Raw genomic sequence first — 27955 nt, forward strand, 5'->3', positions numbered from 1 at the left:
GAGTCAGCATGGCAGGCAGATGGAGAAGAAGGAAGTGAATGAAAAAGAGTTCTTCCCAGACCCTACATAGTGTAGGTGGCAGCCCCAAATATGCACTGAACTAGGTTTAAGTTATGGTAGAAAGCCATGCTAGAAACGGGAAAATAAAGCCCCTGTCCTAAAAAGCACAGCCTTTAATTGAAAGGAGTGAAGGGGAGGTTGAGGGAGTGAGGCGACTGAGGACGTCTGTAGAAGATGCCAGCGGTGAAGCAGTGGATAGAGTGTCAGACTGGGATGTGGAGGACCCAGGTTTGAAACCCCGAGGTCGCCAGCTTGAGTGCGGGCTCATCTGGTTTGAGCAAGGCTCACCAGCTTGAGCCCAAGGTTGCTGGCTTGAGCAAGGGGTCACTCGGTCTGCTGGAGCTCACCCCCCCCCCCCCCAGTCAAGGCACATATGAGAAAGCAATCAATGAACAACTAAGGTGCCTCAATGAAGAATGAATGCTTCTCATCTCTCTCCCTTCCTGTCTGTCTGTCCCTCTCTCTCTCTGCCACACACAAAAAAAAAGTACCAGCAGAGTAGGGCTGAGCTTGACCACTGTCTGTTTTGACAGGATTTGGCCCTGGAAGAGGCTGTTCTGGAGGAGCTGACCCAGAAGGTAGCCCAGGAACACAAAACCCACAGGTAAGGCAGGCTGTGGCAGGGCTGCCAGGCCCCGCACGCAGCCGCTGTCCCCTCCATGGCTGGAGGCTTTTGGCCCTGACCCCCAGCCCCTGGTTTGAGTCAGCAGTTTTATTCCTTCCAGCCTGTGGCTCAGCTCTGCTCTGCCAGGTGTGTGTAGGCTTGTGCTCCTTGTCCTCCCTTCTGTCTCTTGTTTTCTCTTTCTCTCTCCCTTTCTTTTTCTTTCCTCCCTTTTCTTCTGGCACACCGGCACACCCACACAGATGTGGAGTTGGTAGCCAGGAGAATTCCTCTCTGGGACCTTTCTAAAAGCTGTTGCCAGGTCTGGGAAGCCTGGGGCTGCTTGTGCTAAGAGAGAAGACGGAAAAGAGCTCCTCTGGGTGAAAAGTCAAGATTACAAGGGTAAAGGGGGGACTTTAGCTTCAGGAAGCACTGAGCGCTCGGTGCCCGGGCTGCCTGCAGCTCTCTGGGACCAATGGAAAACAAACATCCTTCCGTTCCGACCTTGGAGGACCCCTGCAGTGGTCCCAGGCTCTCGTCTGGGCCACTTGGCTCCCAAAATATCATTCTTATAAAATTTATATTGTGTTTTCCTTTTTTGTCCCCCTTTTTTAATAGTTGTGACACCCCCCCCCCCCCCAAGTGGGAGAGAAACTTTTTTTTTTAAAGCAGGCAGCGTTACTGTTAAGGAAGTCTGGAATAATTGTTTAGTCTTTATAGGGCTGTGGCTCTTAAATACTTCACCTTCCTCTTATTATTCCCTGTTAAATAAAAGGCTACTGGGGCACATGTTAATGAATTACTTAATGATGCACCTGTACCCTCCCAGTTGGGTGGTCAGGGCTCTTCCTAGAACCGCACCTAAGCCCTGTCTCTGGAATGTGCCATCAGCAGGGTCGGCTGTTCACTGACTTGCTTTGCCCTTAACCATTTCCTTCTTTGGGGCTTTTTGATTTCAGTGGGATCCTGCCAGCTGAAGCGGAGCTTATGTACATCAACGAAGTGGAACGTTTGGATGGATTTGGACAGGAAATCTTCCCCGTGAAGGTAGCAGCCCCCGGCCGGTCCTTGCTTCTGCCTTCTGAGAAAGGCACCGGCACATGGAAAAGCCGTGCTGATGGCCGCAGGCTGGAATGGCTGGGCGTTCACTGCCACGTGGTATTAGTTGGCAGGTCTAGTTTGCTTTAGTAAAGCAAACATTTCTTCATCACTAAGAGATTGTGAAGTTTTCCATGGACTTCAGCAGAAGACTCTCTCTGTAGACCACCGGTCTGAGTGAGTGCCGGACACCAGCCCCGCCTGCGCAGTGAAAGGGTCGAGGCACACATCCATCCTGTCCCGTCTCACCAGGGACAGGGAGCCAAGGTCATGTGTGTCTTCATAAAGACCCTGACCCCTCGATTTCTTCCTCATACTTAATTTTCTCTTCTCCTTTGAGCTGATATAGATTGTTTCTGACTTAGACTGATGCATTTCCTTTATGCAACCACACTGCATTGCATCCTGTCCTGTTGAGCCTCTGCTGTGGGTTTCCAGTCCCTTGGATGCTTTCTGGAAACGATGCCCAGAAAACTATTAACAGTATGTCACTTCCTTTGCAAAAAAGCCCACCTCCTGAAGTAGGTGTGGTTGGGGAGGGTCATGGTGCATGGGCGTTTATAGAGCTGAGCCCATAAGCCAGACTCATTCCTCTCTCTCTGCTGACCAACTTTACAAAAGATGGAGTTTTTGTCAGGAATGTAAAGCAACTGGCACATTTCAGCAATTTGGGAGACGCCTGCAATTTCAGCACAAACATTCCACTCCAGCCTGGCTCCGCTGGCTGTTTTATACGCGTTCTGTTCCCCCTTGGCTGTGCGTTTGCAATTTGCCGTAATGAGAACTGCCCGTGTGCATCAAGTAGAATCAAGCGGGGTGTCCGCAGCTTGTGGAAAGGGTCTAAATGGCTCTTTTTTAGATTTGTTTAATTTTCTTCTGCTCCTCTAACGGCTGCCCTTCGTAGGGTTGTAATCCATTTTCCTTGCAATAATGCCTTGGAAGCCATCTGCATCCCACTTAACATTTCAGCAGCCCGTATATAGTCACGGTATTTTGTGTCACGGAGATAGACTAAACTCTTCTCTACTTCTAGAGAACGGACGTCCACTCCCTGGAAGTTCGGGGTCGGGCTGTGGTGGTCGTCGGTTTGTTTTGTTTTTAGTGCATCGGAATTGTGGGAAGTCGAGGCAGTGGAGCCAGTGTTGAACTGCACTGTGCTTGGTCCTGTTGCACTTTCTAGTATGCTCTTTAGTGGGAAAAGTTCAAAGGGGACACTGCACCTTAACTCTGAGGGGGCAGACAGGCATTGCTGACTCATCTGTCCGTGGGCGTAAATTAGCTGGGCTTCTCCCTCCCCCCATAACTGTTCATGACTAAGGTGACCTCCTACTGACCACATGATTCCTGGCCACCCCAGGATGGTGGGCGGGTCAGCAGGGCCAGTGGGGGCAGTGATGTGACCAGCTCCGAGACAGTGGAAAAGCAGGCAGGGTAGTATGCAGGGGCGGACTGTGGTGATTCACTCCCTTTGGGTGAGTACCGGTCCTCACTGACCAAGTCAAGTGTAAAGCATGTTAGTGGATATGTCCTCGGGAAGAACATTTCCCTTTAGTGGGGGCTCGTCCATGAGTGGAACCTCAAAAATTCTCAAGGCTAGAGGAGCATGCGTCCATTTCCCGGCAGTCCTGCCCTCCTATTCCATAGACACAGGTGTGGCCACTGCCGCAGTGGCTCCTGTGTCATCAGAGCACACGGACACGGGAGGCTGCTCCGGAATGAGTCAGACGGGGTTGGAGCCTCGGTCCTTGGCTAAGTGGAGCGCTGAGCCTGTCCGTTTTGACCGGTGTAGCGCCCCGGGCATCCGTTCTCAGATTTTTCCACTGTCCCGCCCTGGGGCTCTGCTCTTCCTGTGCCTCCGTCACCACTGACTTCTGCCTTGATCTGCTGGCAGTGTGCCCAGGAGGGCTTTCCACAGAATTTTCCTTTCTCTTCCCATCTCCACTTCACCTGTCTTCTTTTCCCACATATATACTGCTCACAAAAATTAGGGGATATTTATGAAGTGATAAAAAAAGAAGCATTTGATTTTTTTTAATTATTACTAAACAAGAACATCAGAAAAGCAAATGACAAGTCAAAGAAAGTTGTTTGATTATGCAAGTGAGAGGCAAAACCAGCTTGTATTTCCTTGGTGAAAATGCACTACACAAAAGGCTGAAAGTACTGGAGTGTCTGCACGGTCCCTGATCCCCTCGTTTTTGTGAGCAGTGTATTTGTCGTATAACTTACCTCTTCTTCTCTCAGGGTGACAAGGCACCCTTTTTCCTTCTCGGTTCTTTCTCTCCTGACTCTCTGCTTTGGCCACCAGTAGGGTCGCGCCCTTCTCCATCCCTGTTGGAAGCCCCCTCTTTCACTGTTAGGGTTGGTGGGTGGGTTGAGAAGAGACCCCTGAGAAGGAATACTGTCTGTCGTCTTTGTGGGTCAGGATTCTGAGGACTGTAGAGGTCCTTTTTTTCCATCCTGGGTCTAGTTGTGTGTGGCCTTCCTCTCACTTCACAAAGAGAACATTCCTCAGTGAAAGCGGGGGTGGGGGTGGGGCGAGTAACAGTGTCTTCACTGGACAGGGAGCCTGGTTCCCCATTCCACTGTCAAGAACACCGATAGGTTGTGTTCTCCCAGGCAGAAGGTTGGAAGCACCTGACTGAGGGTGAGGCATCTGATCTCACCAGCACTGGGCCAGACAGACTGTGGACAGTGAAGCCTGAAGCCCACGTGCTCTCAACCAGCATTTAGTATCCCACTCTGGACTGTGAATAGATAGCCAAGCATCACCCTAATAGGAACGGCAGAGACCAACACAATGAGAGCAAAGCCTAGAAGACAGATTCTGTAAGATGAAGAACCCACTGCCCAAAATGCCATTCTGTGAGTGTCAGAGTTAAATATATATAAATATAAAACCTCCTTTAAGGGATAGATTGCTTTTTAAAAGGAACATTCAGAAAATAAAACAGCTCTCATAAATTAAAAGTATGATAACAGAAATGGAAAACTTAATAGGTTAGAAGATAAAATTAAGAAAATCTCATCAAAGAACAAAGTAATAGAACATGGGAGGTAGAAGATAAAATTCGAGAGCCAGCTTAGAATGCCCACATCTGAATAATAGGAGATCTGAATAAACAGAGGAAACAGGAGGTAGTAAGTTGAGAAAATATCCCAGACTTGATGAACATATGAAAAAGCCAAGCTTAGTGGGTACATATAAGACGTACACTAGCACTTTAAGTGGTGGAAGTTGGTGCCTTCATGGGAAAGGAAATTGTGGGACCAGATCTGCTGTTGACTAAGAGCTTTTAAACAAGCTTTGAAAAAATTCAGTTCTTCAAACTATGTGCATATGTAATTGCATGTATGTAATGTGCATATCTAATCAAGCTATGTGCATGTATAATCTTTTTTTTTTTTTTTGGTTTTTTTTTTTTTTCATTTTTCCGAAGCTGGAAACAGGGAGGCAGTCAGACAGACTCCTGCATGCGCCCAACCGGGATCCACCCGGCATGCCCACCAGGGGGCGATGCTCTGCTCATCTGGGGCGTCGCTCTGTTGCAACCAGAGCCATTCTAGTGCCTGAGGCAGAGGCCACAGAGCCATCCCCAGCGCCCGGGCCATCTTTGCTCCAATGGAGCCTCGGCTGCGGGAGGGGTGGAGAAGCAGATGGGTGCCTCTCCTGTGTGCCCTGGCTGGGAATCAAACCCAGGACTTCTGCACGCCAGGCCGACGCTCTACCACTGAGCCAACAGGCCAGAGCTTATAATCTTTTTTTTTAAGTGCAAAGAGGATAGATAGAAAGATAGATTCCCACATGTATGCCAACCAGATCCCCCCCAGCAACCCCAACCTGAGTCCAGTGCTCAAATGAACCAAGCTATTTTTAGTGCCTGAGGCTGACACTGGGTCCAGCACCTGGGGCCACACTAGACCCAATCAAGCCACTGACTGTGGGAAGGGAAGAGGTGAGGGAGGGGGAGAGAAGCAGATGGTCTCTTCTCTTGTGTGCCCTGACTGCGAATTGAACCCGGAACGTCCATACACCAGGTTGACACACTATCCATTGAACCAACCAGCCAGGGCCTGTGCATGTACAATCCTAACAAATAAAAACTAAGGTAAAAGAAGGTATTAATAGATGTTCGTGAAAAAGAAAATCTGAACTGCCAACAAATCTGAGAAAATCCAAAATTCCTTTAAACAGGAAATGTGTTGTGACAAATTGAAAATGGGGGGGGGGGAGCCCATACATAATACATTAGGATGTGCAGTGGGGTGCATCCCTTCAGGATCTAGATACCTGTGATTTGTTCTATTTATGGGCAAGAAACGGTGTGACCCCGGGTGTGCAGCCCGAGTGCCCGGTGTACCGGACGCCGCTGCTCTGCTTCATCAACACTCTCTTCTGCTGCTCTTCTGCAGGACAATCACGGAAACGGGGTGCACCTGGGCATTTTCTTCATGGGGATTTTTGTGAGAAACAGAATTGGAAGACAAGCAGTGATACACAGGTAGTCTTATGTGCTTTTTCTTTTTCTTTTTTCCTTTTTCTCCTTGGGCTCTAGAAAAACCCACTGAGTATCAAAGTTACACAAATGAGTTGAGTCAGACAGTTGATCAATCAGAATTGAGCTTTTCTCAGCTAAGATCAGCCCACTGTGGGATTTAAGCAGTTATGGAGAAATATATCTCACTTTTCCTGGAGGCCTGTTTGGGAGTGGGGGTGGGGAAAAGCTTCCTCCCACCTGATTCCAGGAAGTGTATTGTTGAACCCTGCTGAGCCAGAAGAATGGGAACTAACTTTTATGAGTCTGGTTGGAAACAGGCTCTTCTGTTGTCTCTGGCTGATTACCTTGGCTGGGGTATGCATGACCAGTCATTAAATTCAGACTGGCTTCTTCCCCTTGGCTTGAACCCTCTGCCTAACCACAGGTGCTAGAAGACTGCCAACTACTATAAGTTTTTATATTCACAGAAGAGCATTCATTGTGAAGGCATGGTTTAAAAAAGCAATCAATTTGTTATAAATTAAAGGACTTGCACCCCTTTTTTGCTATTTTGACCCTTTAACCCACTTTTTCCATTTAACAACATGAGTAGAACCAGTATAGGGATTATGTCAGAGTGTCCCCTCAATTATATGACAATGAGCTTGCTTTGTGTGGTACCCATAGATTTCCTGTAGTGTCAATGATCTAAAAGAAGTACATGCTTCTTTTGTTTACAAGGGAATATGGCCTGTTAGCTTTGGGAAGAACAGCTTTCCTATGTGTACATCTGACAGGCAGGGCTGTGCCTTAGGGCAGACAATCAAAGATGGGTCTTAGAGGTAAAGCACAATCCATTGTCTGGAAGTGAACCTTGCCAGCCAGCTACTCTCCGGGTCAGCAGTTGCTGCAGGTCATTTTGCAAAACTTTTCCTACCAAGAGCTTCCTGATAGGCTTTTTTGTCCCCCCAGGTCCCCACCCTGCCATTGTTGCCTCTTGCCCTTTGAATAGAGACATTATTGAAACAGGAGTGGGGAGAGAGATCATTTGGGCTACTGAATAAACTTGACTTTCGGATGTATTCAGTCAACTTCATCTATCTACAAGAAGTTATACATTAAACGAGTAAAAAGAAATATATGTGCAGAGTTGTAACTATAAAATTTTATGCCCATTTGAAGCTAGCCAGGCAATTTGTTCACACAGTTCTCCACTGCATGAGAGAACAAGTATTTTGTTGAACTGTTAACTTTCTAGTACTTGCCCAGTGCTGATTTCAAGATAGTGGTGCTGATTTCTCCATAGCTAAATCATTGCTCCACCTTTTTCTTGAGCCCTGAGAAGTGGACAAGTCTTGTGTTATAGCTGTTGAGATTAAATAGAAGAAGATAGCAATCTGAAAGTTTGCTAAAAATAAGTCACTCACAGGATTTGTTCAGTTTCCTTGGGAACTGCTTCTACACCTCCTCCTTCAGTACTTACCGTGATACCCCTTCCAAGGCGGGGAAATGTGAGGAACAAAGCAGCAGCAGTCCCGTGCCAACCTCCCTCGTGCTAGTCCTAAAAGGCTCGACAGTGTATGAACAACAGCATCTAGACAGCGTTTACATAGGATTTTTAGCTATTTAAATAGATGCATGTTCCATTCTCTGTACTTTTCTGCCCTAAGAGGGGGGACATTTTGCTTTTAAAAACACAGCTATCTCACCATTTGTAAAATGAGAGGCAGCTGTAGCCAGTGACCCCCCCTGTGCGGATTCATAGGCGCATGGACCGTCCTGGGGCAAACGCGGTTGCCTTTCTTTTGGCCAGGTGGAATGACATGGGGAATATCACTCACAACAAGTCCACGATTCTGGTGGAGCTCATCAACAAAGAAGAGACCGTGCTCTTCCACACGGTAAGCAAAGTGAACAAAGGCTGGGTACGGCAGGTGGCTCGCTCCTGGACTTCTCAACTCATAATACCCTCTCCTCATGCTTTGAACCTTGAGAGAATAAATACTTTATTGAACCAAAGTTTCTGATACTTGCGCAGTGCTGTCATTACTCATTTTGGGAGAGTGGTAGTGACTTCCTGTTCAACACGCCTGCTTCCCAAGCTGAGTTTTGCCTCTCTGATGTGGGTGACTCCACCAGCCTTATTTGTGATGGATTGCATTGCCTGGCAGGCCACGTGCCTCCACACTCCAGTTTCGGCCCTCATCCTGTCACCCCTGATTCTATGCTGTGGCATTCCCTTTTGCTGGATGTGCTTGTCTGTCATAGCTCAAGCCTCATCTGAAGCTAACTGAGCGACTGCCCTTCTGGGGGCCTCCTCGAGAGCTGAGGCTCTTCATGTATCTCACTGCCTCCCATTAAATGATGCTTGGTGTTCACCCTATGCTCTGCCTTGATTCATTCGTTTATTTTTAAAGCACTTGGTTTGGGTTTATGGAAAGACATGCCAGTTCATCAGTGTAACCCCCAATGCCTTGGGCATGATGGATTCTTCAGCAGGCAGTATCATCTTGTTGTTGTTGGGCTTCGTACACATTGCTGTCACTGAATTTCGAGACATTGAGTTGTGTGGTTCAAGGTGTTATTTTGTGATTGACAGGAAGGGAGGAAGGGGTGTGTCCCTGTTTAGAGGTATCCTCATCAAAGGCATATATAATCAAAGAAATGTTTTTTTTTTTCCCTCCTCTCTTTTCCAAGGATGATATCGAAAATGCCAAGTATATCTCTCGGTTGTTTGCTACACGGCACAAGTTTTACAAACAGAACAAAATCTGCACTGAGTGAGTAAACCCTCTCAATGGATGGTCTGGTCAGGTTAAATTCATGGGCTTCAGGGAGGTTGTGGATTGCTTTTTTTCCATTCACTCTTCTCCCTCGCTTGTAGAAGCTAAAGGAGTAAGTTAAAGCTGGGCAGGAGCCAGAGAGTTTTAATGATGGAGACTATGTCGCGTAGTTAGTACCTATGCCTAGAGAGAAAATAATTCACAAATTGACTGTGAATGTTTAACTGCCTGGATGGCTCGGCCCACCATTACTATTAGTGCCTCTCCAACCTTGTGATGGGTTTGGAGGCGCTGAGCGTCCCCAGTGTGCCTGGGTGCCCCTTCGCGTCAGATGTGGAGGATGTTCAGAAGCGTGCGGCACAGGGACACGCCAGCTTGAAAGAGAAGAAGCTCCTGTCATCCTCAGCCCCGTCTCGCTTACACACAGTTGGCTAACCCGGCGAGTGCTTCTGGGTCATGTCATCTCCCTGTAAATGAGAGGCCAGGGTAATTAGAGGAAGACTTGGAAGACACTAATGGATGTCACAAATCCGTGTGTGTGTTTTACATTTAATTTGGAAATAAAGATGATAAAGTGAGTCTGATGAGGGAACTTAAATGTGACCTGACCTTGGATACAGCGTGCTGGGGCTCATGCTGCTGTTGCCTTTACCTTGATTGCCTTCAAAAGACGTTCCTCGGCAGAGTGTATCAGCGATGGGGGCGCCCAAAGTGGGTAATTTCGTTTCAAAGAACTTCGGGGATGTAAATGCAAGGGAAGGACTGCCTTTGCACTCCCCCAGTGGACACATCCAACAGTGTGCAGATGTGGTCCCGAAGCAGCACCTGCTGCACAGTGCGTTTAGAAGTATGTCGCGGGGCCTGGCAGACTTTTCTCTACAGGATGGAGGCTTTTTCAAAGCAGTCGCTGCACTTGGCCGCTGTACGAGTTTGGAAGTGTATTGGATAGGATCAGGTCTGCCGGCAAAGTTTGCAAGTCAGTAGAACACTGGTCAGGGAGGGGCAAAAATAATGTTTATGTTTTGCTGTTAGACTTAGCATCTTGTCTGTTTCCCCCTTTTCCCTCCTGTCTGTCTTGTGTCTAGTAAATAATAACCATTCTTATTTTTCAACTTTTCATGTAGACAATCGAATTCTCCACCCCCTATCAGACGCCAGCCTACCTGGAGCCGATCATCTCTGGTATGTATAACATGTTCAGTGACCAAGTAGTTTGTCTCTTGGGGATGGAGTGTCCTTTTGTTGCTAATTGGAGAGGAGAGGTGACCAGGGCATCATGACCAGCTGAGAACACAGAAGGGCATCAATCTGCCAAGTAGGTGTGATGCGAATCTATTTTGTCCCACTGTGCCCATCACATCCATCAGTTCTCTAAGTGTGGCTCAAGGTTTACCCCTGTGAGTAAGTCTTATCTCAGGATGATGAGGCCACATTCCTTCAGGGTGTTGTCTACTGTTTTTATCCACCTGTTCTCATCTGTTGTTGTGTATCCCTGTTTCTGGTTGATAGCTGTAGACATGTCTTTAGATACAAGCTCCCCAACTTCTTTTGTATTCACTGCCTTAGATAGGGCTTAATAAACTAATTTGAAAATGCTTTTTAAATGAGCAGAAATCGAAGAAACCTAGTTGATGTTCTCAAGTCAAGTACTCGGGGAGGATTCCTTGCACATTTTCTGATTTCAAGGTCAACAGAATTTGAATTGATCTACTTTTCTAGCTAACATTAATTAGCTCTTTTTTTTTTTTATTGCTCGCATGTAAATAAACATAACTCTAATTTCAATATATGTGTTTTGTCTTAGGCTGTGTTTTATTTTGAGGATTACTTAAGGGTAATATAATAGAAAGGTGTTGAAGAATTGATCTCCTTTAAAGTTTTCTACTTGCTTTAAGTCTTTATTTTAGGTTATGATTTTTTGACATAATTAAACATGTGACCTTTTAATTTTTTCTAGATGGATAGTTTCTTGGAGTTGATAGAAGAATAAGATTGAATTTTTCTTTATACACAATGTATATAGGGTATACAAGAATTGTAGTTTACTTTAACTGGTTTTTTAAAAGGAAAGTTTTGAGGAATTCTTTTGTGTGTGTAGGGGGGAATTCATAGACATGAACTCCTAAAATTCTCGAGTTGGGCTATTATATCATCACATAATAACTCTGGAGTATCCATGTGAATGTTATAAATCTTGACATTATGCACAATAACTCACAAGTGGCCCCTTGCTTTGAAGATCTAGGGGGTCACTTGGAGCTTTTTCCCTGGAGTACCAGCGGATTTGTTTGCGGTCCTGGTTTCTTTTGTTAATATTATTTTTCTTTTCCCATCAGTAGATTCCACATGTCTTTATTAGTAAGATAGTTTTTCCTTTATGTCCACAGAACACATGGGAGGCAAAGTGTTTCAAGGCTGTCTTGTGATCTAATCTCACTCTAGTTATCTAGAGAAGATACAGAAGCATTCCTATTTTATTTGGATGAAGCCAGTCCTCAGGAAGCCAAATTCATGGCTTCTCTTTCCTCTGCCCTTAAGGATTAAACCATTTTACTAATCGAGTTCCTTGGGACAAGTAAGAGTAAAACCAGATAACATTGTCTCCTTTGGCTTCCTGCTGATAACCAGGATGCCTGATTACTCTTTTCCTCTTGCCCTCTGCTGCCTATATTACGGCATCTAATTGGTTTTTGTTTTAGCAGGCCTGGAAAGACAGAGAATTATGTATTAGAATATATAAGAGATGGAATAAATAATATAACCCTGAAATGATGTCGGAAGGATTACTTACTGTTATACTTTGTCTGTATAGTTATGCCAGTTCATAAACAGTCCCTTACTTAGTGCTTTTTCTTTCTTTTTCTTTTTAATAAGAGCAAGACAAGGCAGCAAGCCAGCATTTCTGGCCATGTACTTCCATTCCCTGTATAAGTCCCTCTCCACTGTTTTTTTTTTTTAAGCCTCAAATCTGGTTGTCCTTCCCTGGAAAAATTGAGTTGAATTACGTATTACTAAAAAGAAAAATATTTTTAAGTGGCAACTCAACCAGCCAGAGGGTGATTTAGAAATATTTAGGAGAGCTGATATACCAGCACTTTTGCTTTGGTACCCTGAACTTTCTTACATGATTTTCAATTATTCCCCACCCCACCCCCCACCCCCGATCCTTTTTAATATTGAGGTCCCTAGTCTTTATTACCTTTTACTGGCCATTTTGATGCTGAAGCATGATTTGTAGCAGAGGAAATGACAGATGAGTTATTGACCCTGCTTCAGACATTTCAGACATTGAGGAGTGCTCATCTGTGGAGAGATACTGAGAAAGTGTGACCCCTGCTGGCTTTTTTCTTTTTTTTTTTTGCTTGATCTCAGCTTTTCTCCTAAAGTAGTCACATTTTAACAAATATCTATAAAGCTAATTTAAAAATAATCAAAATATAAGAGATTGTCCTTTTTGGTGGTTTACAATTTTAAAATTTTTTAGCACTGGCCCTGGCCTTGATGCTCAGTTGGTTAGAATGTAATCTTGATACATCAAGGTTGCGAGTTTGATCCCTGGCCAGGGTACATTACAAGAATCAACCCATGAATGCATAAATAAGCAGAACAACAAATTGATTTCAATCTCTCTCTCTTTCTCTTTCTTTTCCCCTCTCCTTCCCACCCTTCCTTTCTCTCTAAAATCAATAAATAAAATTAAAAAAAATTTTAGCATTAAAACTCTTTCTTTAAACAAGCTCTCACCTGGAACCCCACTATGTAAGTAAAGTGGATCGTGTTTGAGGAAGGGGAAGGAGGAGGCTTGATTTGATTGACAGGAAGCTGAGACCTACAGAGGTTAAACTCCGGATCCCATTAGCAGCTAATCATATTTCCTATGTTGGCTCACCAGATATTGAACTCATCTAAGCATTGTTTGTTCTTTAAGAGCTGACCTTCCTCTGCAGCAGGAAGTTTTTCATATGAAGTCTAAATAGCCATTTTTTAAGAGCCTTATAGCAAAGATTCTTTGCTGAAGGGGTAGGTGGTTGAATTGGAATCCCTACAAGGCCTTTCCACTTTTGTTCTGCAATGGGAGGCCCAGTATGTGGTCTGGAGAACTAGATGCTCATTGTTGTGGGTTACATTTTCAATTTTTTTAATGTAAACTTTCAAGTGGGCCCAGCCTAACACTCCCCGTCTCTGCTTGAGGTTGATGTGGCGCTGTGAACGGGGTCATAGGGCAGCTGTGATGATGTGTGCGAGCCTGTAGCTCTAGAAGGGAGCCCATTTTGGATATAATGAAACTGGGTGCCCCCTTATGTTCATTATTTCTTACTTGGGACATAGTAATACAGGGGTTCTGTGTTACTCCTTTAAAAAGGGCACTGGTTAGACAATCATATACTTTATAAAGTGTTCTCCCCCATATGATTGTCTACCTACTGTGCTGTATGCTTGAAACGAATACAAAATAATAATACACGTAAGTCATAATGGAAAAATAGAATTACAAAAGGACAACGACAATGTCAGCTTCAGATCGGTATTGTGTACTTAGCGAAAGAAAGCTATTTGTTTCTTGCAGATAGTGAGTTTCTCTGCTCACACTAAAACTTCTCTGAACAATCCAACATTTCCTAGCCATTGTTAATATATTTTACTCACATAAATGTTTTTGTTCTGTTAAAAAAAAAAGGTATAAGGAGCTTTGCAAGTGTATTAGAAAATAGGTTATCAGTAGATACAGTCATATTGCCTGTAGCCTCTTTGTGTTTCTCACCTTGAACCAGCCTCCTTAGGTCTCCTGTCTGGTTTCTCCAGCTCTGACTTAGTGATGAGGTGCAGGTGCAGATGAGAAGGAGGGTGGGTCCAGGGGAGCCGGCAGAGCAGCCCCCGCGTGCTCCCCTGTAGATGTGGGCGAGCAGAGGGGACGCCGTGTGCTCTCGGCTGGCTCTCCGCGATGGCTGACGGCCAGGTGTGCCGAGGTTGACCCTCCTGCGCTGTGTTCTCTGTTCCAGCCGCGGCAGCAGCCGTACATCTTGCCTCCCATGCACGTCCAGTGTGGCGAACACTACTCGGAAACGCACACTTCGCAAGGTAAGGCTGGCTTGCCTTTTTCCTCTTAAGACGCAACGTTGAGTACAGGTCAGCAGAAAAGAAGACTTTTTTTTTCTGATAACGGTGAAGCTTTCATTTTTTCATCATGTCCTTCTCTGATTGGCAGCGAGCAGCAGCTTTGATTTATGAAAAGCATAGACTATTGTTTATCCCCGAGAGAAATACATATGTCCCAGAACTGGCTGCAGAGGGGGTTGGCAGAAGGCAGTGAGCAAGGTTCTTTTCTCTTTCCTCTCATCAGTGGGCTTACAGAAGGGAGAGTGGCCGCAGAGCCCAGTGAGGTACCCTTCACCCTCATTGCCAGTATCACAGAGCTTGTAACAGCCAGTCAGCTTTTAATGCTGACAGAGAATACAGGCATCTAGAGTAATGGACAGAAATATACAATTTCAACCCTTCACATTAGCCATTGCTTCCTACCTTTCCCACCAGCCCCTGTCACCGAGTACTTGTAAAGGAAATCTGTTCTAGTTCTCTTTTTTAACTCCACTGCAAAATGTGTGAAAAAATTATTCCAATAGTAATTATTGTAATAGTGAACATTTATAGAGAAATTCCTCTTCATAAGCACTGTTCTCAGCACCTGCAATGTATTGTCTCACTTAATTCTCAAAACAAACCTATAAGCTAGGTGCTACTATTGTTTCCAACTTACAAATATATAATTGGGATACAGATATAGAAAGGTTATTGAAGGAGCTCAGATACGAAAATCATTGTCTTGACCATTGAGTTAGGGCTCTTAGTCATGACACTACCTGCATCTGAAAGAAGGAATGCTATTAAGTGTTGAGTATTGACAATATTAAGTGGAAAATTTCTGTCTAATGTTATCATATGCTGGCTGTTTTGAATTGCTCTGCACTGTCAGTGTGAGCATGAAAAGGTAATTAAGAATATTTAACTTAATAAGCCACTACTGTTTATAAGCAGACTAGCGAAGTTACCCTGCTTGTGTGGGAAGGTACCAACCCCCACCAAACATCAGAGGGAGATAAATGCAACCTTTGTCTCTGTGGTCACCTGTTTTATCTTGACGATCTCATGACCACACCCTCCTCTTCAGGCAGTTGAGCAGTCACCTTTTTTCTACCTTTGTCTCTCTCTACTTTGCTCATGCTTAAATCTGTAGAGTGAAAAATGCATGTAGTTTGTTCACACAGAAGTGTTTTGGTAAGAGGTTGCCTCCCTAACGTATGTATGTATGAATATTTGTGTGTGTGTGTGTGTGGGGGGAACAGTGGACCCCTCGGGGGGGGGGGGGCCTGTCTTTACAAATCTGTTTTTTACCTCATTAGGTACCTCTTTAAATTATGATTAATTTTTATGTGGCGTGGCCCAGTGAGGAAATCAGTTCTAGGAGTGTTTTAGGCAGTGGCTAAAAGGATTCTTGGTTCTCATTTGGCCTTCCATTGATTGCCAGTTGGAAGGAGTTAGCCGTGCATGCTGACATCCTGGCTACATTGTTTGTCTAGTGTCTTTCTGATTGCTTAGCAGTTCCTCTGGAAAAGGGACCTTTTTCATTATAGTTAAGCTCCAAGTAACAATTTCAAATCTATTGCCCTGTTAAAGTTCTTGGCCAAGCTATCCAGCCTGTTGCTGAGCCCTAAATAAGAGAACTGGTCTACCCAACATGGAGGCCATATTTGCTGCATGATTTCAAAACTCATGGCAAAACTGAGAACTTAACCAAGGAGGCACCTCTCCCAAATGTTTATTGCTTTCTTCGTTTAAATTTACTTTTCCTTTTCAGTATGCTTTAAAATGTTCCTTTGGCATATTGACATCTCATCCAAGAAATGTTTAGTTTTTCTAGGGAATACATGGGTTGAGGCCATGGGTTTGCACTTTTTATGACTTTTTTAGGTTAAAAGTCATCTCCATGAGTGTAAGGATGAACTTAATTGAAGCAGATTGGCATGGAGGTTCATGTGCCTGTGTTTGATCTCTTGCAGACAGCATTTTCCATGGGAACGAAGACGCCTTCTATTACAACTCTCACAACAGCCTGGACTTAAATTATTTAAACGGCACCATCACCAATGGCAGCGTGTGCAGTGTTCACAGCGTCAACTCCCTGAACTGCTCCCAGAGTTTCATTCAGGCGTCTCCTGTCTCTTCCAACCTCAGCATCCCCGGGAGTGACATCATGCGGGCTGACTACATCCCTAGCCACCGGCACAGCGCCATCATTGTGCCGTCCTACCGGCCGACCCCCGATTATGATACAGTCATGCGCCAGATGAAGAGGGGGGTCATGCACACAGACAGCCAGAGCCAGTCCCTGCGAAATCTCAATATCATCAACACCCACGCCTACAACCAGCCCGAGGATCTGGTGTACAGCCAGCCCGAGATGAGGGAGAGGCACCCCTACACGGTTCCTTATGGGCCACAGGGGGGTTACAGTAACAAACTGGTTGGTCCATCTGACCAGATAAACCCAAAGAAGAACTTGGTGCCCAGCAAGCCAGGGGCAAGCGCCATATCCCACACAGTGAGCACCCCAGAACTGGCCAACATGCAGCTCCAGGGCACCCATCACTACAACACGGCCCATATGCTCAAAAACTATCTCTTCAGACCACCACCTCCCTACCCACGGCCCCGCCCTGCCACCAGCACTCCGGACCTGGCCAGCCACCGTCACAAGTACGTCAGCGGCAGCAGCCCCGACCTGGTGACCCGCAAAGTGCAGCTGTCAGTGAAGACCTTCCAAGAGGACAGCGCTCCGGTGGTGCACCAGTCTCTGCAGGAAGTGAGCGAGCCCCTCACGGCCACCAAGCACCATGGCACGGTGAACAAGCGCCACAGCCTGGAGGTGATGAGCAGCATGGTGCGGGGCATGGAGGCCATGACGCTCAAGTCGCTCAACATCCCCATGGCTCGCCGCAACACGCTGCGGGAGCAGGGGCCACCCAAGGAGGTGCCGGGGGGCCACGAGGTCCCCCAGCTGCCCCAGTATCACCACAAGAAGACTTTCTCAGATGCTACAATGCTGATCCACAGCAGCGAGAGCGAGGAGGAGGAGGAGACTGCGGAGTCGGTGTCCCGGATCCCCGGGCTCCGTGAGAACATGGAGTATAGCGCCCAGCTGCAGGCGGCCTTGGCCCGAATTCCCAACAAGCCCCCTCCCGAGTACCCCGGCCCCAGGAAGAGTGTCAGCAACGGGGCGCTGAGACAAGAGCAGGTTAGCCTTCCTCCCGCCATCGCCAGAGCCCGGGTGCTGAGGCACGGGCCGGCCAAGGCCATCAGCGTCTCCCGAGCCGACCAGCTGGCCGTCAACGGGTCCTCCCTCGGTCCATCCATCTCAGAGCCCGACCTGACGAGTGTGAAGGAGCGGGTCAGGAAAGAGCCCGTGAAGGAGAGGCCTGTGTCCGAGATGTTCTCCCTGGAGGACAGCATTATAGAAAGAGAGATGATGATCAGGGTGAGTGCCTCCCCTCCCAGGGCGTTTGGGGGGACGGTTACACATGCTGGCCTCCCCCCGCAGCCTCCTCTACTCTTGTCCGTGAGGAAGTTCAGAGTGAAAGTCACCCTACTGGAGGCGCTGAAGAAGGTGCGAGGCTTACTCAGAGAAGGTGGTAGGGATTTAAAGAGTCCCTGGGCATTGAAACAGGTAGTATTTTATTTCACAGAACTTTGTTTTTGCTTCTTCCCGTAAATCTTCCATTCTCATATGTGTATTCTAATAGGTGTACTTGCTACAAAGTGCAGCAATGGAGTTAGGATATTACAGGTGGTTGGTGGAAGATCGGGGTCTGGGCCAGCATTTTGCTGTTTATTCAGAATCAGATTTACTGTGTGCAAGGAGCCCACCTGTTGCCATTTTGGGTTTTTTTTTTCTTTTTTCTAGAGGAGAGCATCCCCACCCCACCCCCGCCCACCAGTTAAATATTAAAGTAGCAACATCTGTTGAGAGTATAGCTTTCTGTGTTGATCTGGCTGTCAGGATGGCTCCCAGGATTGACTGGACCCTGATGTGTCCAGCTTGAGTGTCAGATTTTTTTTTCAATAGATGTTTAACACAAAGCCAAGAAAATTACAATAAACTTGGAAGTTTCCCATTGAACTTCACTCCCCGTTAGGCTTAGTCTATCAAGAATTAAGATACATGTATGTGAATATACACATATACATACATACGTGCACAAACATGCATTTGAATGTGCCTGATCCTAGATATAAGTAACCCTCCTTCAGAATATGTACCATCTGGAAGGCCCATCATGTCAGAGCAAGGGCAGTACCAGGTGAGCCCATCGAACAGCAAAGCGAATTACCTCTTGTAAATGAGAGAATTGCTAGATTGTTGCTGCTACTTTAAGTAACATTTCAGAGCACCATTACTGCTTGTCTTGGAAATTTTCACTCTTTTTCTTTTTTTTTTTTTTGTATTTTTCTGAAGCTGGAAACGGGGAGAGACGGTCAGACTGACTCCCGCATGCGCCTGACCGGGATCCACCCGGCACGCCCACCAGGGGGCAACGCTCTGCCCACCAGGGGGCGATGCTCTGCTCACCAGGGGGCAATGCTCTGCCCCTCCGGGGCGTCGCTCTGCCGCGACCAGAGCCACTCTAGCACCTGGGGCAGAGGCCAAGGAGCCATCCCCAGTGCCTGGGCCATCTTTGCTCCATTGGAGCCTCGCTGCGGGAGGGGAAGAGAGAGACAGAGAGGAAGGAGAGAGGGAGGGGTGGAGAAGCAGATGGGCGCTTCTCCTGTGTGCCCTGGCCGGGAATCGCACCCGGGACCTCCGCACGCCAGGCCGACACTCTACCGCTGAGCCAACCGGCCAGGGCTGGAAATTTTCACTCTTTTAAAAAATAGTGAAAAAATTTTTTTTGCTTCATCACACCTATTCAAACCCAGGTTGACTTCTCCTCTGCAGGCACCACCTCTGTACTCTCAGGTGGCCTGGCTTATTTTAGAAACTTCAGAACAGCTGGAACTCAGACTTTGCTTTGACGGCTTCCTGAGAATTCCTTCATTACGAGATCTCCCTGGTTCTCCAGCGGCAATCAGCCTGGAAAGAACACTCAAGGGCCAGTGTTCTAAGGGAGGCAAGTTTCTGGGATCAGGAATCTAAGCCAGAACAACTGTCTAAACGAACCTTGAGAATGTTCTCAGCCTCATGGTTTTAGTCATCGATGGAGTAGTGCTAAGAATTTGGTACAAATACAACTTTCCCCACTTTTTGCAAGCCTAGAGGGAAACTGTGAGCGATGTGCTTGGACCTGTGGCAATAAAACCTGTTGGGGGGGGTGTGTGAAATGAAATGTGAGAGTGGGCGCCTGGGTGGGGAGCTTTTCCCGCTTGGAAAAAGGAATTTATTGGTAGGAAGGAACTTCCAGCACTTCTGGGCCCCAGTCTCCTTTAGCACGACTCAGCATGGCAGTCTCATCTGCGCTGCCTTGGTATTGATTGATGCCTGTGACTCTCGTAGCCTCCTTTTGGTCAAATCACGCCACTTCTTTTGTTATCTGTGTTAAACAGAAGCCTGTGGCCGAACGCAGGGAGAGCTTCATGCATTATCCCGAAGGAGCAGGGGGTTTGCCGCTGTTTGTCCCGTCCCATCCGTGCAGATTTTACCCCTGAACTTGCAGTTCAGGAACAGGGTTACCCCAGCCTTCCTTCATTCTCTCCGTTGAAGAGTTTCCCAAATCCTGTGCATGTGGGCGGCCAGGAGGGCTACCCTGAGTGGTGTCCCCACCTCAGAGCAGGTGAAGGAGGCTTTTCAGCGAGCCACTGGGCCAGGCACGATGGGCACAGTGCCGGGCGGTTCTCCAGCTGGTGTTTTTGTGAAGAAACTCACCCCAACCTCCTCCCCACATCTCAGAGGATCCTCTCTGCCCCCACCCCCGCCCCCCCTCCTCAGGGGCTTGTAAGGAAGAGATAAGGAGAGAGGGCTGTTGGGCCTCCCTGGGGTCAGAGAACAATGAGAAAATGGAACCCCAAGGAAACTGGAGGGGACAAGTATGAGGAGAATTTGCCCTGTGGCTGCCTCTCCCTAATTCAGGAGCTGCTTGTCTGTTTAATGGATAATTCCGGCCTGCTGTCTTGATAGCCCCTCTTTCTTGCTCCTATAGCCCCGGGAAGACATTTCACATTGCAGCCTCCTAACCCGAGGTCAGCTGCAGGAAAGAGAAAAGGCCAAGTCAGATCTTTGAGTTATAGTTTGGTTTTTCTCTCTCTGGTAATACGCTGATAAGCGAGAAGGAGCTTAGAGAAACAGTTTAGCACTGGGCTCTTCTTTCTCACTAGGTGAGCTCATGGCTTCTGGCCTTAGGCCCAGTTAGTCACCTTGCGGGGCAAGTGGGACAGGACTGTTGGGAGGCCCTCAGGCCCATTTCCCGAAAATTATCGCTCTTAGAACCTTGCAGTGTTGGGAAACAAATTCCCAACTAAGAGATAACAGGGGGAAAAAATTCTCTCTCACCAAAAACCAACTTACAAGGCAACAAACAAAACCACCCTAAAAAAAAATTTAATTCACAATCTGCCTGGGATAGAGAAACCAGGGTCACTATTTTTAAGAGCGTAGCATCTTTTGGCTGATTGTCCCTCTGTACTTTTCTTACTGGGTCACAGTTCATCCTCCTCTGAGAAGCTTCCTTTTGTTTGTCTGATGGCTCGTCCCTGTCCCTGAGGGCAGCGTCCCTCCCAAGTGCTAGGGCTCGTCCTGACTCAGGTGGCACCAGGGGATGATGCCACCCCACCCCCCGCAGTCAGAATAGTCCTCTCACTCAGTGCTGTGTGCCCACACCAGGGTTCTATCAAGACCCCTCTCTCCAGGGAGGCAATTTAGAAATGATAGACTAAGGGGAAAACCTACCTAAAGGTCTGAAAAAGAAACCGGGGACCAGATGACCCCTTCATCTGTGGCAGCCACAGGAGTCCACAAATCGGTTTCACTTCTGTTAGGATGAAAATCACAGATTCTGTGAAACTCGGCTGCGTGTATGTTCTGTGAAGTCCCTCTGTTCTTCGGCCGTCTGACTCAGGGTTATTTGGGGGGAAATGCAGCTGCAGCGCCCTGAGGAAGCACTGTAGCTGATCTAACCGCCCGGGGCCCAAACAGCCCGGGTCCGGAGTGTAGTGCAGGGGAGACAGAGAGGCCACCCAAGAGCCAGGTGTCAGCACCCAACCTTTCCCTGTGCGGTCTGCACAGCCCCCAAATGCACGTCCTCCCACAGCTCAGGTTCTTCCGTAGGGTCCCTCCATGGTCACTGGGGGCGTGGGGTCCCTTCCATCCGTCCTCGGGATGAGGCTCGAAGGCAGCGCCTGGTGGGTCACCTGTGATGGCCCCAGGCTCTGGTGTTAGGGAGTTGGCTAAACCACATCAGCTGTCATTCTGGGGTGACATTTCAGGGACTAGAGGTTCAGTGTAGGATGGACATCTTCCTATTTAGCCCGTCAGAGTGGAAACTTGAGCAGGTTTTTCCTCACAATTTATGTATCTGCATCTCTTCACAATGCATCCAACCTTGTTTGTATTTCTTTACCATTTAAGGGGAAAGGTCCACCATTGTGATTGTATTACATTACTCACGACCTGTTTCTCTTTTCCCTGTCCTGTCTTCCTGTAGCCCTTACCTTCCTAAAGTACTGTGCTTGTGTGTTGCTTTTTTTAAAAAAAGAATTTTGGTGAGCTCCCCGTTGAGGGTGTATTTGTACGAAGTCTTTGCTCTCATTTGTTTGTTGTTTGTTCATGTATTCGTCTTATTTTCAAATAAAAGCTCAGGAGTCCTGTAGGAACGGGCTTCCTCGGGCTCGGTGGGAATTAATGGGTAGGCTGTGTTTGAATTTGCCCCACTAATGGTGATTGTCTGCATTCCTTGGCTGGGGAGTTACAGATTTGGGGAGATTAAAACACATTCCAGAATTCTGCTGGCACTGTGCACAATGAGAACATGCCTTTTCTTGCTGCAAGAATCTAGAGAAGCAGAAGATGGCAGGCCTGGAGGCGCAGAAGAGGCCGCTGATGCTGGCAGCGCTGAACGGACTCTCGGTCGCTCGGGTCGCGGGGCGGGAAGATGGCCGGGCCGACGGCACCCGGCTTCCCATGGACGAGAGGGTAAGCACTGGGCTTGGCCAGCCTGTGATTCATTCCCTGGGCTCTTAGGGTTCCAAAGCTCTCTCCTTGCCCAAACATGCCAGCACTGAGGTTTATTGGATGAATTAATTCTCCAGTTTGAGATTAGCAAGACTTGGTCTAACTGGGTTTTATTAAATTGGTCCCTTCCAAGTATCTCAAGTTTCTTTGTCAAGTTGGTACAGTAATGACCAGCCCCTCACAAGCATGTGGCCTTGGTCAAGTGATTTGATTTCTCTAAGCCTCTCGCCCTTGGAGCAAAACAAGAAAGTTAAATCAATTGCTGTTGCTCACAATTTCTATGATGAATAGAATGAACGATGACCGTTTATTAGGAAGTGAGTATTTTACCCAAGCGTTTGTAGAATTCTCTTAATAATGCTGTTTAAATTGCATGTTAGTGTTTTAGAGGTGACGGAAGGTGTTCCTTTAGTTTCTGAAATTACGATCGTAAGTTAGGATGTTTTCAAAGCCAGAGGAGACTTTAGAAAGGATTATTTAACCCAGTTAATACCTGTTATTATAGTTAGTAGTTTGGATACGGGAGAAATAAAAGGAGAGGGGGTTTTAACCCTCAGAAGTCTAGGACTGTGCCCCACTATCATCCCGAAATCCAGCTCAGTGAAATGAGCTGTGGATGTGGAGAAGAGGGTGTTTGGATAATTAAGATTAATAATCCCCTTCCATTCAGGCTTTAAATAGAGGTAGGTGTGTTAATAACAAAAAATACCAATTTTGTATTTTAGCTCTTGCATGGTCTTGCAGATTTGTCCTGTTGAAGGTGTGAGTGAGAAGGAAATTGGTTATTGGTCAAGAGAAACTAGCAGTATGATTAATAACAAGACCAGATGATCAAGCATTAGTTGGGTATCTTGAAACTACGTATTAACACCGCCCCTATCAATATTTGAAGAAATCGGGTTGTTTTGTTGGGGTCTTGGGAGAAGCTGATTCAGCGAGCTGAAGGTTTAAGTTCTGTTGCAGTTCAGAACCCTGAAGAAGAAGCTGGAAGAGGGTTTGGTGTTCACCGAGTATGAGCAAATCCCAAAGAAGAAGGCCAACGGCATTTTCAGCACGGCGGCTCTGCCGGAAAATGCCGAGCGCAGCCGGATCCGTGAAGTTGTCCCCTATGAGGAGAATCGAGTAGAGCTGATACCGACCAAAGAAAACAACACAGGTTACATCAATGCCTCCCACATCAAGGTGAGCCTGGGATAGGAGGGTGCAGGCGGGGGGGTGGGGGCGTCAACAGAACGTGGCTGGGTCAAAGGCAAAAACGCAGGGAGGAAAAAATGTAGGACTGACTGCTACTATGCATCTTGGCTTGTCCCCAGACCCGAGGGAATGCTTTTGAATTTGGGGGCTTTTCTTACTCCACAGAAGGACACACCTATCACTGCAGACAGAAGGAACCCCAGGGCCTTTGGGGAGAATCTCAGGTCGGCTATTTCTGAAGCTTGCTCTTGACCAAGGATAGCACTTTTTCTGGATTACAACTCTCCCACTCACTCGCAAGAAAAACTAGGGATTGTCTTTTTCAGTTTGTAACTAGCAGCTGTTGAGAGACTTTGGAAGTCACAGTCATTGTCTTGCTGTCACTGAAGTTTTCTGTCATGTTCAAGAGCAACAAAACTTACCCGTTCTCCCTGGTGATGCATTTAGCAGCTGACATCCCAAAGTCGCATGATATTTAGAAGAGTGGACTCTTTTAAACATAAACCGTGAGGGGCTGCTCAATAGTGCAAGATAGGGTCTTGCAAGATTGGCCGCATTATTCAGTGCATTTGTGTTATTAAATTCTTGTTACTATTTCGGATGCTTCCAACCTTTTTATCTCCGTCTTTCATAGACTTTAAAATTAGTCAGCTTTGTGTGACTCCAGTTAGAATTCAGAGATCTGGATATTTGTGTGCATAAAGTTCTATGTCTCCTAAATAGCTTACCTTCCTCAGTGTCCCCAGTAACAGAACATACTCGTTTAGAACGTCACCATTTGCTCTGCCCTCTGAAGTAGAAGAATTTATTCATGTACTAATGGTATAGCAATTCTTTTAGGCTGTTTTTCAACAGTTTAAGGTTCACTTTAGTAGTCTGGTCTGATCAGTAACCTTAGACACCTGTTTCTGGCTTTGTCCAGAGCTATTTTCTTTCTTCATTGGACTGTTCAACTGTAGTCAAATCATTGCTCGATTCCTTTGAGTCTCCAGAACACAGCCAAATGTTGGCTCATGTATGTGCTGTGACAGTCTTGATAGAAAATATGAAAAGGCTACTGAGGCGGGGTGTAGTGTTTTTGCACATAGAATATAGATAACCATACTTTTACAATAAAAAAATGAACCCGGGAAACTCTTAAGTAAACTGTGTGTTTTGGGGGATGAGGATAGAATACGAAAAAGTAGCCAAAATAAGGAAGTCAAACAAAAATGCCACTCGCACGGCTGCTTTTTGATAGAATGTCTATGAAAATCTTACGTGGCAATGTTACGCTCTCTTCTTCTTTTGGCTGCATTTCCGCTCCCATTTTCCATCTGCTGTCTGGGAAAAGCTGTCAGTCAGCATCAGGGGTGCCCACTGGGTGCACTGAACAGAGGCATGCCCTTCTTCAGTGTTCCCGGAGGCCCACATTTCATCTTGTGGATCCGAGTTAGACATGGGTGCGTTTAATAGACCCGTAGAGCTTGCAAGAACTTGTCTGTGTTTTTGGAATAGAGTTGTATATCTTGCCAATGTTTTCTCCCTCGGTTCCAAGCAGCTGTTAACACGGAAGAGAGATTTGTTTGCTCCAGAGGTAGAATCACATCTGTGAAATCTACCTTGGTAGCCTTAGTTGTTGTGTTTTTAATGCAGTTTTTAATACCCTCTTGTCAATACTTGGGATTTGCTGGAAAGCCCCAGGCAGCGGCCTATTCTGGAAGTATTTATGGTTCCTATATGTTGGGTGCCAGAGAGGCTAATGTTTAAAATCACAGCTTCACAGATAACCCAGCTGCTAGCCAGCCAGCAACTCTATGTTTGTTATCTCCCACCAGTAGCTGGAAAATGGATTTTGCCTGCCAGCGTTGACCTAAACATGCCTTGGATAATGAGACAATAACTGGTGGTGTTTTCATTTGAATCAAGTTAGTATATAGTTTCATAAAAACAAATGAGGGAAAAGAGTTTCAGACGATGAGCACTTTATTGCTCCCTGAACTATCTAGAGATTGCACGGGTGGATGTGTGAGGGGTCCGACTTTGCAATATTAAGGTACAGGAGTGGAAGGGGCACAGGGCCAATCCTTGCAAAGGTCATCATTCAGCAGGCTAGCATGGCCTGGAACACTCGGGGCACAAGCTCTTATTGATGATTTTCTGCTGCTGAATTTATAGCTCCTTGGGAGGAATGCTCCTCCCAAGATCTCTCTGAGCTGCATGGGGTAATAATTTCATTTTCCAAACCCATCTCATGGCCCCAAAGTTCCATAGGGTGCTGTGGTATGGCACAAGGGGAAGTACATGATGAAGTTCTGTGTGTTGTTGTTGACTTAAGTGCCTTCATGACACCTCTACTCTGTGTGGCACAGCGGACTGGCGGGTGCAGCCAAGGTTAATGACACACTTCATATCACGTCAGCAGTAGACATTGCTCTTGGAGGATCTTATTTTGTGGTAGACTTCTTTATTGTTTAAAGGATGCCAGGGAACGCTGTTTCTCAAACTGTGGGTCACAATACAGTAGTAAGGTATAGCATCAATTTCGTGGTCAGGACCAGTTAGAGTGTTGTTTGTGGTTTTTTTGTTTTAATTTTTGTATTTTTCAGAAGTTAGAAGCAGGGAGGCAATCAGAAAGACTCTCACATGTGCCCAACCAGGATCCACTTGGCATGCCCACTAGGGGGCAATGCTGTGCCCATCTGGGCTTTTGTTCCATTGTGGCTGGAGCCATTCTAGCACCTGAGGCGGAGGCCATGGAGCCCTCCTCAGTGCTTGGGCCAACTTTGCTCCAATGGAGCCTTGGCTGCGGGAAGGGAAGAGAGAGACAGAGAGGAAGTAGAGGGGAAGGATGGAGAAGCAGATGGGCGCTTTTCCTGTGTGCCCTGGCCAGGAATCGAACCTGGGACTTCCACAAGCTGGGCTAATGCTCTACTGCTGAGCCAACTGGCCAGGGCCTATTTGTCATTTTTAAATAGACTAGGATAGTGAAATGGATGGAAATTATCAAGTGCATTGTGTATAGTAAGTATAATTATTGTTTCTGTAACATTCTAGATATACACATATTTATCAAATGTGTGTGTTCATATGTACATGTATACGTATGTTTATATTATATATGTCTGTGTTTTTAAAATGTACTGGTTTGGCCCTAGTCAGTGACACAGTGGAAGGAGCATCATACTGGAGTGCTGAAGTCACAGGTATGAGCCTGAGGTCACCAGCTAGATCCCAGGGATTGCTGGCTCAATCCTGAGGGCACTGGCTCTACCCCTGAGGTTGCCAGTTCGAGCCCCGGTCAGGGCACATATGAGAAGCAATCAGTGGCACAGCTAAGTGGAACAACTACGGTAGTTGATGCTTCTCTCCCCCTTCCTCGCTTTCAAAATAAAGTAAAATAAAATGCACTGCTTTGTACATAGTTACTGTGGGTTTCAGACAAAAGAAAAATTAGGTGTATTTCAATAGTATTTTCCAGTAAGAATATATCCCCCGCCTCTGTGGTCTCAGGGGTTTTTGATAATGGCACTAACCCGTGTGGCCTACCTGTGGTCAGCAGGTGGTTCTGTCCTAGATTTGGGATTGCTTCACCGATGCGTTCCTTGGTTTCCAGGTGGTGGTTGGCGGGACAGAATGGCATTACATAGCCACTCAGGGGCCCCTGCCACACACGTGCCACGACTTCTGGCAGATGGTGTGGGAGCAGGGAGCCAACGTGATCGCCATGGTCACCGCGGAAGAGGTAAGGGGAATGGCCGGACAGCCGCCTGTTCCCGGGGGAGGGGTGGCCAGAAGACAGGCTTTGTGTCGGGGACCTTGCTGCTCCCTACTTCTTCCTGCGGCACCATTTCTCTGCAAACCCTTTTCTCTTTGGCATGCCCCTGTGTTCCCTTCCCACTTCCATGGAGATTTGTTTCCTTTCCCAAAGGTAACGTGTTGCATCTCCCTTTCATCAGCCTTGAACCCTCTTCCCCGCACGGCCATAAACTAAAGTCAGTCAGACAGAACGAGCCAGCTCGTGTTTGTGTGCCAAACAAAGCCGGTGCCTTTCCAGCAGAATTCGAGAACGTGGGCTGCTCGGGGGAACGGGCCCCTCTGCCACCGTGCTTATCAGCGGAAGAGAGACCAGAAGCTGTTGTTCCTGTCGAGGTCTTTATTCTTTGGGGAGAGAAAAAAAAATTTTTTTTTCTTCCTTTGCCAAGTCAAACATAGTTTTTCTGTTGTAACCAGAGCACCCTACGGAGTGTTAGGAAACGGGCACGCTCCACCTAGCAGTTCGCTTGGAGCTTGCTGTCTTTGGGGGAAGATGTTTTGTGTTTCCTTTTTTTGTGGCATACTCAATTTTTTTAAAAAAATTCCGATCACTTCCTTTTGTTCCTTTCCTTAAATTTTAATGTATGATTTGAAGTCATTTAAGGGACCAACATTATGTGGGGTTTTTTTGTTTGTTTTTTTACCAACACCTATGGTACTCTATACTCCTTTGCTAACAATTTTTTTTTTTTTTGTATTTTTTTAAAGTTAGAAGCAGGGAGGCAGTCAGAAA

The 27955-nt window shown here is 46.6% G+C and overlaps 1 protein-coding gene across 6 annotated transcripts in view; it reads left to right on the forward strand.

Annotated features, from left to right (window-relative positions):
• The window catches only part of PTPN14 (protein tyrosine phosphatase non-receptor type 14), a 172624-nt gene that overhangs the window by 128945 nt on the left and 15724 nt on the right, over positions 1-27955 (forward strand). For all 6 annotated transcript variants that reach the window (XM_066261371.1, XM_066261369.1, XM_066261367.1 and 3 more), the window contains 11 exons: positions 594-664; positions 1621-1708; positions 6173-6261; positions 8051-8138; positions 8935-9017; positions 10145-10202; positions 14021-14099; positions 16076-17550; positions 22051-22194; positions 23197-23415; positions 27023-27151. In XM_066261371.1, the coding sequence (XP_066117468.1) occupies positions 594-664; positions 1621-1708; positions 6173-6261; positions 8051-8138; positions 8935-9017; positions 10145-10202; positions 14021-14099; positions 16076-17550; positions 22051-22194; positions 23197-23415; positions 27023-27151 (2523 nt within the window). The remainder of the gene's footprint in view (positions 1-593; positions 665-1620; positions 1709-6172; positions 6262-8050; positions 8139-8934; positions 9018-10144; positions 10203-14020; positions 14100-16075; positions 17551-22050; positions 22195-23196; positions 23416-27022; positions 27152-27955) is intronic.

Source organism: Saccopteryx bilineata, chromosome 2, assembly GCF_036850765.1.
Source record: "Saccopteryx bilineata isolate mSacBil1 chromosome 2, mSacBil1_pri_phased_curated, whole genome shotgun sequence".
Taxonomy (NCBI): Eukaryota; Metazoa; Chordata; class Mammalia; order Chiroptera; family Emballonuridae; genus Saccopteryx; species Saccopteryx bilineata.